At 45.7% G+C, this 14,796-nt stretch overlaps 1 protein-coding gene across 1 annotated transcript in view; it reads right to left on the bottom strand.

The window, feature by feature from the left end:
- The window catches only part of SPTBN5 (spectrin beta, non-erythrocytic 5), a 93,930-nt gene that overhangs the window by 45,217 nt on the left and 33,917 nt on the right, over positions 1-14,796 (bottom strand). Inside the window, 11 exon segments of the mRNA XM_078151642.1 lie at positions 2,921-3,016; positions 3,753-3,944; positions 4,888-5,043; positions 5,850-6,017; positions 7,248-7,352; positions 7,945-8,067; positions 8,069-8,095; positions 9,482-9,685; positions 11,281-11,460; positions 12,734-12,844; positions 13,183-13,297. Of these exon segments, the coding sequence (XP_078007768.1) occupies positions 2,921-3,016; positions 3,753-3,944; positions 4,888-5,043; positions 5,850-6,017; positions 7,248-7,352; positions 7,945-8,067; positions 8,069-8,095; positions 9,482-9,685; positions 11,281-11,460; positions 12,734-12,844; positions 13,183-13,297 (1,477 nt within the window).

A 14,796-nucleotide genomic window follows, 5' to 3' on the forward strand; every position in this document is an offset into this window, starting at 1 on the left:
TAGAAAGCAGAGACCATTCCCTAGAGGAGGATCCTTCTTTAAAAGATTGGTCTGAGGGGCAACAGGGAGGCATGAGAGGCTGCAGGCACTGGATTTCCTCATCTTTCAGGGGTATCCTCCAGTCATACAATCTTCTCAGAGGTCAGAAAAAGTGCTATTACTCAGAAAGGGGTGCTAGGTGGGTGGTGGAAGGCAGGGGCAAGAAGAGTCACAGAATCAGAGATTTAGAGCTGAAAGGGACTTTTGAGGTCATTATCTTATGGCCAGGGAAAATGACACCCAGAAATGACTTCTCCCAGATCACGCAGCTGACCTGTCGGACCCTTCTCTTTGTCTTTTAAAGCCCTCACAAGCCGGCCCCCACCTACCTTTTCAACCTTGTTATATACATTACTCCCCTTCCTGTCCTCTGTGGTCTGACAAGATTGTCCTTTGAGAGGAATGATTATTTTTCTCTTATGTTAATAACCAAATTAGGATTGAGGTTTTTTTTTTCCTTTCTACTTTCCTCATTTAGGGACCAGTCATTTTCTGAAGGACAGGGCTGATGATGAGATTGACCTAATCCTCTGGGAACATTCTCCTCAATCCTGGGTGGGCCCCACCCAACTAGGACAGCTGATTTCTGATTAAAGTGTAAAGATAAATTGAATCTAGGTAAATTCCAGCCCTAAAAGCGTTAGAATCACGCTGCGTAGAAGGGGATTCCTTTGTCCAGAGTGCTGGAGACAGCTCCAAGATCAGTTTGAGACAGTGTCTTAAGATCAAGCAGCAAGAGCTAAAGACTTTTAGCTCACCTCCTCATTAATACGTTCACCCTCTCATTGATGGTTCACCAATCTGAGTTGATCTTCGCCTGTCAGGGGCATCCTCTTTTCCAAAGGTAAGTAAAATATTCCATGACCTCCATCTTGTTTTTGGTTACTGAGAGACCACTGACTATCAACTTATTGATTATTTACTAGCCTAATTAACAGATTGATTATTAATTACCCAGAAATTCTGTCTCTTGGGTTTTTCATTCATCTCACCTTTTTACTGTTTCTTGAACATGACACCCTCTTGTCCCTATACCTTTGTGCACTGGCTGTCCCTGTGCCTGGAAGGCATCCCCTTCTCACTTTCTCATCTTAGAATCCCTTGTTTCCTTCAAAACTCACTCCATAGCCACCTCCCCCCCCACCCTAGCTACTGGTGCCATCCCCTCTCTCTCTCCAAATTTACCTTGGTATATTCTAATATACATCCATACTGTCCATTCTGATAGAGTGGAAGCTCCTTGTGGGCAAGCTCTGTTTTGGTTTTATCTTTGAATCTATCCCTAGCATTTAGCACCATGTCTGACACGAGGGAGGTGCCTAATATATTTTATTTTATTTTTTTTTAGTGAGGCAATTGGGGTTAAGTGACTTGCCCAGAGTCACACAGCTAGTGAGGGTTAAGTGTCTGAGGCCAGATTTGAACTCAGGTCCTCCCGACTTCAGGGCCGGTGCTCTATCCACTGCACCACCTAGCTGCCCCTGGGAGGTGCCTAATAAATGCATGAAGCAGTAGAACTGGATTTTGAACCAAAGGCCCTCCAACCCCAGAACCTCAGGACTACATTGCTCCTACCACTGGAAAGCTCACACTCTATTTGCAAACACATAAATTAGCCAAACCTGTTCCCAAAAGAGTTTGGAATAAAAAAGGACCTTTTTAAAGGCAGCGAGGGGGAGGTAAGATAGCTATGGGGATGTAAGAAAGTGCAATTTCATGACTAGTTAAAATGTATAAAATGGAGATGGAGTTGATTAAGTAAAAAGCAAGAGAGAGCAGGGAGGAAAAAAGGCTTTCAGAGTTTGCTCAGGCTGTCCAGCCCTAGGGATTTCTTTTGATCACAGGGTCAGAAAAACAGATCTAGAGCTGGAAGGGACCTCAAAGGCCACTTAATCTCACCCTCTCATTTTACAAATGAAGAAGCTGAGGCATAGATTAATTAAGTGACTTGTCCAAGGTCACACAGGTAGTGTCAGAGGTGAGATGTGAACTTAAAGCCTCTGATTCTCAAGTCTACGTTCTTTCTCCTCCAGGAATCTGATCAGTTTCCATGTTGGGGATTAGGGTTGGTCTAATTAAGTGGTCCTCTACATCAGAGGTGCTGACCCAAAATCAAATTTAAAATACAATTGGGAAATATTTTACAAAATAAAAATACAAAGAATATAGATGTTAAAATGTGGTTTTCTAAGTCGATTCGTGCCAAGGTAGGTAAGGTTTAAGTGGCCCCATTTCCATTATTATTATTATTATTTTTTTTTTTTTGGAGGCAATCAGGATTAAGTGACTTGCCCAGGGTCACACAGCTAGCAAGTGTCTGAGGCTGGATTTGAAGTGGCCCCATTTCTATTTGAGTTTGATACCACTACTTTACATAGTATAATTATGTGACACTTCCATGACAAAAATAACCTTCCTACCCAGCTGTCACAGTTCCTGTAATTTTACCATTAGATACTCATTCATTTGTATTAACTATCCTTCTCTTAAATCTTCTTTTAGAATGCAAATATTACAGAATGGGTTAAGTAATAAGTTATTACTATCTGATTGGAAATACCTTAATTAGATTAATTTTCTTGACAGCTAGAGAAGGGGGGGAGGGGTGAAGGCAGGGAAAGGGATAAGAGAAGTACTGAAAAAAAAAAGTGGAAGGAAAGGCCATAGAAAGAAAAGGTTGGAAAACTCAGATGATTTTGGTTGGATTCACATTTTCCCCTTGGGTCAGCTATGTTTAGAATGTAGGTGTTTCAGTCTAGGGGAAGAGAGGCGAACGCGGCCAAGTCTAAGGTATAGAAGGCGCTATACACAGGTATCTGATCCATAAGCACCTCATCCTCCCTACCTACCCAACATCCCTTATAACTCTTACACCTCTTACCCATAAGGCAGCGCCTCGGAATTCGCTCAGCCGTCTGCTGAGTTGTAGACAGTGTTCATAATCTCTGCCCAAGTCTCCAACATTCACCATCACTTCCTGGGAGGAAAGAGGGGGTTATATGCCTGGCACATAAATGCTTTTTCATTCATTCATATGCATTCATTCATACTATAAGCTGACCAGTAGGTTGCTGATCTACTTTGGCAGAGGGAATTTCCACAAGAGGAGTTTCCCTGCAATGGCACAATCACAGGTCTAGATAAAATTATATATATATACACATATGGATAGATAGATAGATAGATAGATAGATACCTCTATATAGATGTTCATATATAAAATATAATATATTTATGTGTATATATAGATATATATCTACAGATATGTAAAAATATAAAAGTGTTATATAAAATACAACATACAGATACACAATATATCTGTATATGCATATATTGAAATTGATATATTTACAGATACATAAGTATATAATATAATGCTGATATACAATATATTTTTTATGGATATGTATATATCTATGGATATATTTATAGATATAAAAGATATAGTATAATAATGATATCACATATACAAATACAGGGTATATTTTTATGTATCAATATCTATATAGAAATATATGGAGATACAGAGAATATATAAGGTACATAATATATATATAAGAATATATAATATATACAATGATATAATATAGGATATATTTGTATATGCATGTAGCTCTAGGTATATAAAATACATGAGTGTGTATATATTCATATGTGTATGTATATACATACATAATATACAGATACATAAGTTTATCTGAATGCATTCCTACCTTCTCCCTGATCCAGGCCTCTACTTGGTCCACACGCTGTAGAAACTCTAAGAAATCCCGTTTGTCCTCCAGGCCCCTGCCCCTGGCGACCACGGCCTGTCTCAGCTTGCACCAGTGATCCAGAAGCCTCTGATGTTTCTCCAGAATCTGTCTGGCCTGAGGATGGCCCTGGGCCAGGAGAGCTTCTCCCTTCTGCAATGAAGGCCAGGCACCAGGAGATTTCGTCTTCTTGGTCCCTTGTCCCTAAAGTATTGCTTCTCTCAAGTGGGACCCGACTTCTCCTTTCTCTGTCCCAGAGCCCACCCCCGACCTTCCTGATAATGGCATTTCTCCCCCTCTTCCCGGCTGGACACTGAGCACCCTCCCCCATCCTCTACCCCTGCTGGGAGGGAACCCAGAATCCCCTCTCCACTCCAGCCCCAGGGTGCACTTCCCACCCTTCCCCATGAGGGCAGGTCACTCCTTAGGCCTGAGTTAATCTAGGAGCTCCAGTCCTTGCCATCTGCTCTGTGGCTACCCTCTCAGGCGCCCCAGAACTTTCTGTTCATCCTGCACGTGAACTCTCCTAAAGGCAGGGTGTGCTGGAGCCAGTCCACATAGGTTCACAAGAGCCAGCTGCTCAATGTGCAGTGTGAGCATTTCTGCTCCAGAAATCAGCACATGCTCCACATCAGGGCCCCGTGTTTTTGTTTTGTTGATTGTCTACACTTAGAACATGACAGAAAAATGTCAATAATGCAGATTAAACTTAAAAGTGTGTTGTGGGCACATTTTTCTCTTCAGACAGTAGGCTGTGAAGCATTTACTACCACGGCTTTGCTCAGGCGGCTAGATGGCTCAACAGATAGAGCACCGGGCTTGGAACTGGGAAGGCTCATCTTCCTGAGTTCGAATCCCTCCTCAGATACTTCCTAGCTGTGGGACCCTGGGCAAGTCACTTCACCCTGTTTGCCTCAGCTTCCTCATCTGTCAAATGAGCTGGAGAAGGCAATGGCAAACCGGTCCAGTCTCTTTGCCAAGAAAACCCCAAATGAGGTCACAACATGACTGAAATGACTCAGCAACAACAAAGCTGCTTGAATGTATCATCTTCACCAATTAGACGCGAAGCTCCTGGACAGCTATTTGCTGTTACCTTGGTGACCTGGGTTATAACCTCCTCATGGGCCTGGACCTCTGCCTCGAAGGCCTGGTGTTTCTGTAAGCACTTCAGTTTGTCCTTCAGCTCCCCAGAACCCCATGGGCTTGGTTCCTCCAGCTGCTGAACCCTCTCCCGGATCCAGTCTTCTGCCTGCACACACCAGGGGCAGGGCAGGAATAGGGTTAGTTAACTTAACCTTTATCATTCCCTGGGCCCAGAGCCTAGCTGCACATTTCTAGTTCTGCATGCCACCCCCAGTGAACATTGTATGGGACAGCCTATCATTACTTAGGTCTCTACAGATTCTATAGAAATTATTCCCTAGATGCAGATCAAGTGTATTGGTTGCTGAAATTAGGAGTCTTTCCTAACTCCTGCCCTACCCCCCCAGGACCTTCCCCTCCCCACCAGTGCTCTCCTCCCTTTTAATCTTCCATTTACACTATGTGTGTGTGTATGTGTGTGTGTGTGTGTATCTTGAATGTATATAGTTATTTGTAGGCTGTCTTTCTCATTAGGATATGAGTTCCTTGAGGGCAGGAACCATATGTTTTCACCTCTCTTTGTATCCCCAGCTCTTCACACAGCCTAGCAAATGGTAAGCACTTTCTAAGGGTTTGTTGGATAATGAATTAGAATTATGATCTGGGCCTAGGTTGATACCTGCAAGGTTCCAGAGTAGGGCAGTTCCCCTGTTATGTTAAGCTGGTATTACTAGCAAACCAGGCAGAAGTTCCTTAAAGGCTCAGCTAATGCTTGTCATTGAGACAGAGAGTCAGAGGGGAGGAGACACGGAAGGAGCCATATAACTCTCAAGGTAAGGTCTTAGGGGTTCTGGAGTTGGCTGGGGGCTCCCTTTGGATGTTCAGAGCCCCCAGCCTAATAATAGGGGCCTTCTTTGCTCTGTTCGGTTGTCCTGTCCATTACTGTCCTGCTGGTCCAGCCCTGGTTCTGACCTCAGCCACGTCCCTGGTGAAACTCGCCAGCAACAAGGAGGTATGAAGGGCTTCCCCATGGGTATGGGCCTGCTCCTTCACTCGCCTTCGTCGCTCCCGCACCAAATTCAGTAATTCATGCACCTCGGCTCCCTTGAGATGCTTCACCTGCTCCTGCAGGGCTGCCTCCTGTGCGAGGGGAGAAGGAGCTTGCTGCCTGTATCACCCCTCTAGGCTAAGAGTCTTGCTGCACCTCGTTAGTTCTGCATGCCACCTCCCCAGTACAAGCTTATTGGGGACAGAAAGCAGAGCAGGTAAATAGCAATGAACCTACCATCAGAGCTCTACCGCTAATGCCTGAAAGGCTGGGGGATACAAAACAGAGCCTTTCATCCCTTCTAGAGCCGACCTGTCCCAAGGTACTTCAGACCAGGAATAATGATGACAAAAACAATAATAACAACTAACATTTATACAGCATTTTAAGCTTTACAAGGTACTTTACGTATATTATGTCATTTGATAATCACAACAAGCCTTTGAGGTAAATGCTATTATCACCATCCTCATTTTACAGAAAAAGAAACTGAAACTGAGGGAAGTTAAGTGACTTGACCAGGGTCAGAAGGCAGTGAATTTAAGAGCCTTGCCAAACATCACCCAGTTGGGAAGTGTCTGAGGCAGGATTTGAACTCAGGTCTTCCTGACTCCAGGTCCAGTGCCCTATTCAAAATACCAACCACTCACATTTCTATAGCACTCAAAGAAAACACAACATTTTTTTTTACAATACCCTGTGAAGTAGGTAGCACAGTAGTATACTCTCCATTTACAGATGAGGAAACTGAGACTTGGAGAGGTAAAAATCAGTTTTCCAGGGCCACAGCTAATATTTGTCAAAGCCAGTATTTAAAAATTAATTTCTTCCCATCTCTGAATGCAGTACTTTTTGTTTTCAAATATACCATATTATCCATGCTGGACTGAGTAATCACTCCAGGGATAGGTAGGAGACAACATGGCACAGGAGACAGAGTGCTGTACTTGGATTTTAGATGCCCTGGGTTCAAATCTTGCCTCAGAGGCTTCCTAGCTATGTGATATTTGTCAGAGCTCTTGACCTGTCTGAGCCTCAGCTCTCTCATCTATCAACTGAGGACGGACTAAGTAGCTTCGAAGGTACCTGACAAATCTAAAATGATGATCTTGTGATCCCAAATTCGCCTCTAGGGTGTGGGATTCAGACTCTCTGCATTTACTTTATGTTGGTCCCTCACCTACCCTGTATATTCCTGTGCCCCGTGTATAACTCAGACCACCTTGGCTCATTCCTCCCATTTCTGGACTTCTCCATGCTCCTCCAAGCCCGACTCCAGACAGACTAACTAGAACATCCCTGCTTCCCTCTGATCCCATCACCTTCTCATCCTGGGCGGCCAGTATCTTCTGGAAAGCTTCATGCTTCCGGATCAGCCTCTCCAGTCCCTCCACGGAGCTTTCCAAGGTACTGCTTTTTAGATAGACCTAGACCAACCCATGATCAGGGCCAAAGAGAAGAATGAAGAGCAGATGGATGAGTGTATGTGCTGTTTAACCTCCCAGGGCCTCAGTTTCCTTATATGCAAAAGAAGGTGTTGGACCAGTTGACCTCTGAGGTCTCATAAAGCCCTAAATCTGTGACCTCATGACTCAGTCCAGGCTTCAGCTGGTGAAGGAATCAGAGTGTCCACCCTGGCTTTTAGCCACATTGAAAGGTGCAATTTTCTTCTCATTTTTCCTGCAATACTTTGTTCACCATAATCTATCCCTTTTCATACTTATGTATGTATATATCTTATGCAAACTACTGGAGAGTTGGGACCATGACATTTTTCATCAGCTTATTTGCTGAATTGGATCAAGTGTGCACACTTTCCGCTTCTAAAACAGGGGTTTGGGTGGGAAAGACTAGAAACAAGTGTGTGTGTGTGTGTGTGTGTGTGTGTGTGTGTGTGTGTGTGTGTGTGTCCATGAGTATGTATGTGAGGAAAGGGAGGAAGCGGAAATTGATAGTGGAAAAGACAATGGAGAACACAGGGCAGCAAGGGCCTGAGGAGCGGGGTGGGGTGGGAACTACCTCTTGGGCAGTGAGGATCTTATTGAAGTGGTCGCAGTCTCTGCTAAAGAGCTGTCCAAAGTGCATGGTCATCAGCTGCTCCTGCTTCCCTTCCCAAGCCTGGAACACCTTCAGCCGCTCTTCCCCGGAGGGCTCCTAGCCTCTCCTGGATCTGGAGCACACAGAGATGGGGTAGTCTGAGAAAGGTGATGTCGGGGGGTGGGTGGGCAGAATCACTAGTGAAGACTTGGAAGAAGAACCTCAGAGGAGGAGGTTGGTGGTCAGGGTTCAAGGGCTGGTTCTGCTATCGATGGTATGATCTTGGCCAAGTTACTTGACTTCTCAAGGCCTCAGTTTCCTCATCTGTAGAAGGAGGCTAGACTAGAGAATCTCTAACACAGGACTAATTAACATTTTCTGTGTCATGGACCTCTTTTGGGTAGGCTGGTGAAGCCTATGGATCCTTTCTGAGAATGATGTTTTTTAAATGCATAAGATAAAATACTTAGGATTACAAAAGAAACCAATTATATGGAAATAGAAGTAGCAGAATATATATGCGCACACATGTATGTGTTAATATACATATGTATATATAACATGTGCATGATACAACACATGCATGTATACTATATACACAACGTATATGCATCTGTTGATATGTATATTGTACACACACACACGCAGTCGTCCCTCCCACATCATGACTTTTCCCATCATGGGTTTTTATATATATCGCAGGTCAGCATAAGAAATTAAATGGTAATTTTTTGGGAGTTTTGCAGAAGCTGCAGATGACATGAGAAGGCCAGCAGATGACACAGAGCCAAATACTTAATTTTACAACATACCAAATTTTACAATAAGGTACTGTAAATACCCTATAAAAGAAAAAGAAAAAAATTCAGACTTCTTCTCTGTTATGAAGGGAGGGCCAAAATATTTTATCGGGATTTTTCCAGATCACAGGAGCACTGTGCCCCTCACCCTGCCCTCCCTGCGATGTGGGAAGGGAGAACTGTATATGTATATATCTGTTGAATATATATGTGTATGTGCATTCAACAGATCTCAGGTTAAGGAGTCCCTAAGGCCTCTTTCCAATGCTAATGTGTGATGATTCTTGAGACCCAGTATGTAACCCCTGCCTTATCTCCATCTTCAAATCTCTCGTCTGTCCCCTCTCCCCTCCTGCAGTACAACAAAATGGAAATGATACCATTTCAGAGTCAGAGGGCCTGGGTTCAAATCCTATATCTCTCATTAACTACATTGTTACCCTGGACAAGGTAATTAAGCTCCCTGGACCCCTCATCTATAAAATATGGGGAGATTCAGGCTAGCTGGCCCCACCCAGCTTTAGAATTATGTTCCTAAGCTCTTATATGTATCAGGGCAAACCCCCTCTGTGTTCCTAGGTCTTGACTAGGATGTCATCAGAGTAGGGGAGGGCAAGAATGAGATAGTAATAAGATAATAAGGCAAGAAAGGGGTGGAATGGGGCAGGGAAGAAAACTCATCCACACTGCCTTGGGGACAGCCTGGAGCGAAAAGCTACCTCCTCAGTAGGGGCTCCCTCCTCTAGGAGCAGCCCCTGGCCTAGCTGCACTGCCTGCTGGTACGCCTCCTCCCGGGCCTCCAGCTTGGCCCGGACGTCTTGGTGCTCATTAAGCTGCAAGTGGCTGCTGCTGGCATCCCGGGAGCTCTCCTTTGCCTGGAGCTCCCTCTGAACTCCAGTCGCCCATGATGAATACTCCTGCACCTGGCCACCCAGAGAGAATAGAGAGGGAGTCGGGTACAAGCAGGAATGCAGAGAACCAGTTCTCACACGAGCAAAACTCTGGAGTGCTCCCCCAGAGAACCTACCAAGGTACACATATGTACAGATGTCAGAGCTAGTTTGGAGGCTCCCATAAGTCACTGAATCACAGACCTTGGAAATCATTCCATCCAACCACCTTATCTTACAGATGTGGAAACTGAGGCCCAGAGAGGTTAAGTTACTTGCCCAAGGTCGAACAGATAGGGAGCACAGTCTGGATTTGAACTCAGGTCCTGTGACTTCAAGTACAGCATGCTTTCCATTGTACCATGCTGCCTCACATCACCCCTTTCAGATACCAGCCGGTTCAGATGCCCCCTGGTTCTCCAGATGTGGAGCCTGTGGTGTGAGGCTGGGGGGCTCTCCAGTACCCGGCCTTCCTGTCTATAGTCAGCCTTATTATCTGCTACTTTCCAGCATGAAATCCTCACTGTTCTCCAGCCAGCTCACCTTCATCACCATCCCTCAAACAATACCTCCTCATCTTTTCCTGTGCTTTCTTCCCCCCACTTGGAACATCCTCTCCTTTCTCTTCTACCTCCCTGAATCTTATTCTTCTTTCACGGCTCCACTCAAGTCCTGCTTCGTGCCTGAAGCCTTCCCTGACTATTCATGGAAGACTTCTCTGCTTCTCTTCTCTGAGCTCCACAGTACTTATAGTCTGTACCCCCCAACTAAGAATGTATGGTCTGACAATATTAGTTATTGTTTCTAGTACATTATTCCTATCTTCTTGAGGGCAGGGACCATGTCTTACACTTCTGCATCTATCACTGCACCCAGCCTAGTGCCAGACACAGTAAGAACTTAATGACTGAGTCACATCTGTAGGACGTGAGTACAGTAACTTGTCCACCACTTTTGGGTCCCTTGGGCTGTACTTACTAGCCTCAATGCCAGCTGGCTCCCTAGATGAGTGCCTCTTTGCTTACCTTCTCACAGATCTTGCTTTTCATATTGTACCTACTTGCCTGGCTGTCCACAAGTATTCTAAGACTGGACTCGTATACACCTCACATCTATGTTCCCTTTTGTGCTCTGTACACAATACCTTCAGTTATATTTGAGAGATAGTATTGTGTCATGGACAGAGAGTCAGCCTCAGAGTTGGGAAGACCGGGACTTAAGTCCTGCCTCTGACACATACTGGCCGTAGGACCCTGGGCAACTCCCTTACTTCTCAGTGCCCCAGGAACCTCTCCAAGGTGTTAAGTTGTTGATCAGCACTGGAAGAGGGAGCATCTTCACCTGGAGTTCCTATATCAATTAAATCATAGGTCTGATTCCTCTAGGTCCTCAAGTGTGGCCCTTTGACTGAATCCAAACTTCACAGAACAAATCAGGGATTTGGGATTTGTTCTGTGAAGTTTGGATTCAATCAATTGAGGACCGTGAGGGCCATGTGTGGCCTCGAAGGTGCTGGGGATGCGAAGTTAAAAAAAAAACCACCCCTGCCCCCAAGGAGCTTACATTCTATACCCCACCCCTCCAAGTCCCAATGTCTTTTCTTCCAAGGCACTCTGGGGATTTCTCACCACGGTATGGAAGGCTGCGAGCAGGCAGGCCCTCTCCAACTCTCCCCGGCTCCTTTCCACCCGCAGCCTCAGCGACTCCCAGCTCTGCACCACAGCTTCCTGCTGGCTCTGCAGGGCCTCCGCCTGAGCTCCTGAGCACAGCTTCTGCATCTTGTCAGCTGCGTCCAATAGCTCCTGCAGCTGAGGAAGGGCAGGGGTCAGGCAAGCAGGGAAGGGGTCAGCTCTCTAGAGAAGTAGGGGGCTGTGGGGCCCAGCAGGCACATGGAAGCAAAGGGGACCCAGTCTCCCTAGAGACACCCCTCCTCTCCCACTCACCTCAGGACACCAACTTAAGGGAAAAGAAAAAAAAACTTCTCTGAAAGGAAAAAGAAGCAGCAGCCGTGCCCTATCCAAGGGAAGAAAGAACCTATCGCTGTAGTTAAGGGGTACGTGGGATCATAGCTATAGAAAGGAAAGGCACCAGTCCTCGCATTCCTCTCCAGACCACGCTCTTGGCTCTCTGAGGCTTTTTTCTTTTTTCTTTTCTTTATTATTATTATTATTTATTATTATTATTATTATTATTATTATTATTATTATTATTTTTGTGAGGCAATTGGGGTTAAGTGACTTGCCCAGAGTCACACAGCTAGTGAGTGTTATGTGTCTGAGGCCGGATTTGAAGTCAGGTTCTCCTGACTCCAGGGTCGAGATTTTTTTTCTGTAATGCCCCAGAGGCCTCTTCACCCTGGTCCCTCCACTCCTGGACTTCACACATTGGAACTACCTTTGCTTTGGCAGCCAGAGCCCTCGATTGGCTGGTTCCTCCCAGAACCTCCATTTTCAGGAGAATGCCCAGTCCTGTTTTCATGCCTCTCCAGGCTATACTGGTGACTTTCTCTACGATGATCCCTCTCCAGGTACTTTCATCTCTTTCACTTTCTTCCCTCCCCTCCGCCCCCTTCCCCTTTCCAGCTTTCTAAGCAACTCGAGGTGAGAAAGAAAAGTCCTTCTTTCTGCTTGTATCTGTATTCCTAGTACATAACATAATGCTTGGCACACAGTAAGTGTTTAATAAATGCTGGCTGACTCGACCTGCTTTGACATAAGCAAAGCTCAGTGCATAACCTCACCCAGGTCCACATTCACACTTACCAGAGCTAGGCTGAGGAATCCCTCAAATTCACAGAATCATAGATCTTAGTGCTGGAACCTTAGAAGTTGATCTAGTCCAACCATACCATCTCATTTTGACAGATAGGGAAACTGAGGTTCAGAAAGGTGAAGTGATTTGCCCAGGGTGACACAGCTAGAAAGTGGCAGAGGTGGGATTTGAACCCAGTATTTCCTAGGCACTACATCATGCTGCCTCTCTAGGTTCTGAGGGTGTCTGGGGAATTGGAATGCCCAGGAGGGGCCAGTGTTCTTGGGCATAGGCCTGAGGGGGTCTATGCAGAAGCAGCTGCTAACTTACTTGCTGCTCAGTGCCTGAGAGCTCGTGTTCTAGCTCCTCATGCCGCCGGAGCTGAGCCTGGGCTCCATGCCTATCCTGTGCCACGGCATCAGGAAGGCTTGTGGCTTTCTCCTAGGAAGAAAGAATTGTCTTAATAATTATCACAAGTATTTATATAGTTCTTTAATGTTTGCAAGGTGCTTTACATGTATGAGCTCATTTGATCCTAACAATAACCCTGGGAGGTAGGTGTTATTATGCCCATTTTACAGATGAGGAAACTGAGGCAGAGAGAAATCAAATTACTTGCCCAGGGTTATAGAGCTAGCAAATGAGGTAAGATTTGAATGTAGGCACTCTTGAGCCACCTGTGTTAGGTGCCATCTGTCTTAGGGAAGAGGTACAAGGAGTAGGGGGAAGGAGGAGAAGGGCCTCTACTCCAAGAAGAAACCCCTCCCCTTGGATCATACCTGTATGTGGGCGAGGGCATCGGTGAGGTCCTGGTGAATCTTGAGCACTGTCTCTGCATCCCTGAGTGACTGGCCCTGTGCTTGGATCAGCCCCCACAGCTCTGCCCAGGCGCACCTAGACACAAGGGTTGGGTCATCATCCTTATGACTCACTGATGCCCATCTTGGACCTTCATCTAATCCAGACTGCCTTCTTTCTGAGCCTCATCAAAACTCACCCCAAACCCTTATGCTGGTCCTACAGACGGGACACCTGGATTCAAATCCTAGCTAGGTGACCTTAATCTCAGTTTGCTCATCTGTAAAATGAAGGGCAGCTAGGTGGTGTAAGCAGATAGTGCTGAGCCTGGAATCAGGAAGACCTGAGTTCAAATCTAGCCTCAGACACTTACTAACTGTGTGACCCTGGGTAAGTCACTTAGCCCGTTTGCCTTAGTTTCCTCATCTGCAAAATAAGCTGGAGAAAGAAATGGCAAACAACTCCAGCATCTTTGCAAAGAAAACTCCTAAACGGGGTCATGAAGAGTCATACAGGACTGAAAAGCAACTAAATGAAAACAAAAATGAAGGGGTTGGGCTAATGAGCCTCTGAGGGCATTTCCAGCCCGAGATCTTCCATCATCACGGCTCCTCATCCCATTGCCCTCCTCTCCTCTCTTCTCCCTTCTCCTTTGCTCCAAGCTTTCCATGATGGCTACTGTCTCTTGAGTTCATAGGAGCACGTAATTTAGAGCTGAAAGGAAATGTAGGCATCATCTGGTCCAAACCTGTCATTTTCCAGATGAGGAAGCTGAAGCCCAGAGAGGTTAAGTGATTTGCCCATGGTCACACAGCATATGAACCTAGGTTTCAGGACTCCCAATCAAGCACCCTTTGCACTGTCTCAACATACTTGGCAGTAGTGTACTATGAAAGCATTCCTATGGTTGCCCTGAATACGCTTGATTAGATCTTTTTTTATGTGTTTTTCACAGTCTGCCAATTAGATTGTAAACTTTTTTGAGGTCATACCTTCTATTTTGAAAAATCAGATCATAGCTCCACAGCTGGAAGGGACCCCAGAGGCCATGGCATCTAGTCCAAGCATGCCATTTTACAGATAAGGAAACTGAGGCCCAGGATGCTTAGTCAACTCTACCCAGCTAGCAATCATCAGAGTCAGGATCTGAACCTGGCTCCCCCGATTCCAGCATCACTTTCCACTATGCCAATTTCTTTGATCACTTTCCATTGCCTCTAGCATAGAGTTACACTCAGTGGAGAAGGAAATGGCAAACCACTCCAGTACCATTGCCATATGGGGGTCACACAAAGTAGGACATGGCTGAATCCTGGACAACAGCAAAGTGTGTGTACGGTATAAAGCAGACCTGCTTTCTTTCTCCAGACCGTACCTCAGAATCCTGAGGCTCCTAAGCTCCCCGCCACACTAGCTATAACACCGACCCTGTGGGTGACAGCCTTCAGCCCAGGCAGGATAACCTCATGGTGCCTCTCTTCTCCCCAGCCTGTTGGGTAGCTAGAGATGACGGCTGGTGCTCTGAGCATTGCCAACGCTCTGGGCCTACTCTCTCACCAGCTGTAAGGACTGCCCCCGCCCAGTGCCTGCAGGGC

This window comes from Phascolarctos cinereus, unplaced genomic scaffold (assembly GCF_003287225.1).
Source record: "Phascolarctos cinereus isolate Bilbo 61053 unplaced genomic scaffold, phaCin_HiC Scaffold_3;HRSCAF=262, whole genome shotgun sequence".
Taxonomy (NCBI): Eukaryota; Metazoa; Chordata; class Mammalia; order Diprotodontia; family Phascolarctidae; genus Phascolarctos; species Phascolarctos cinereus.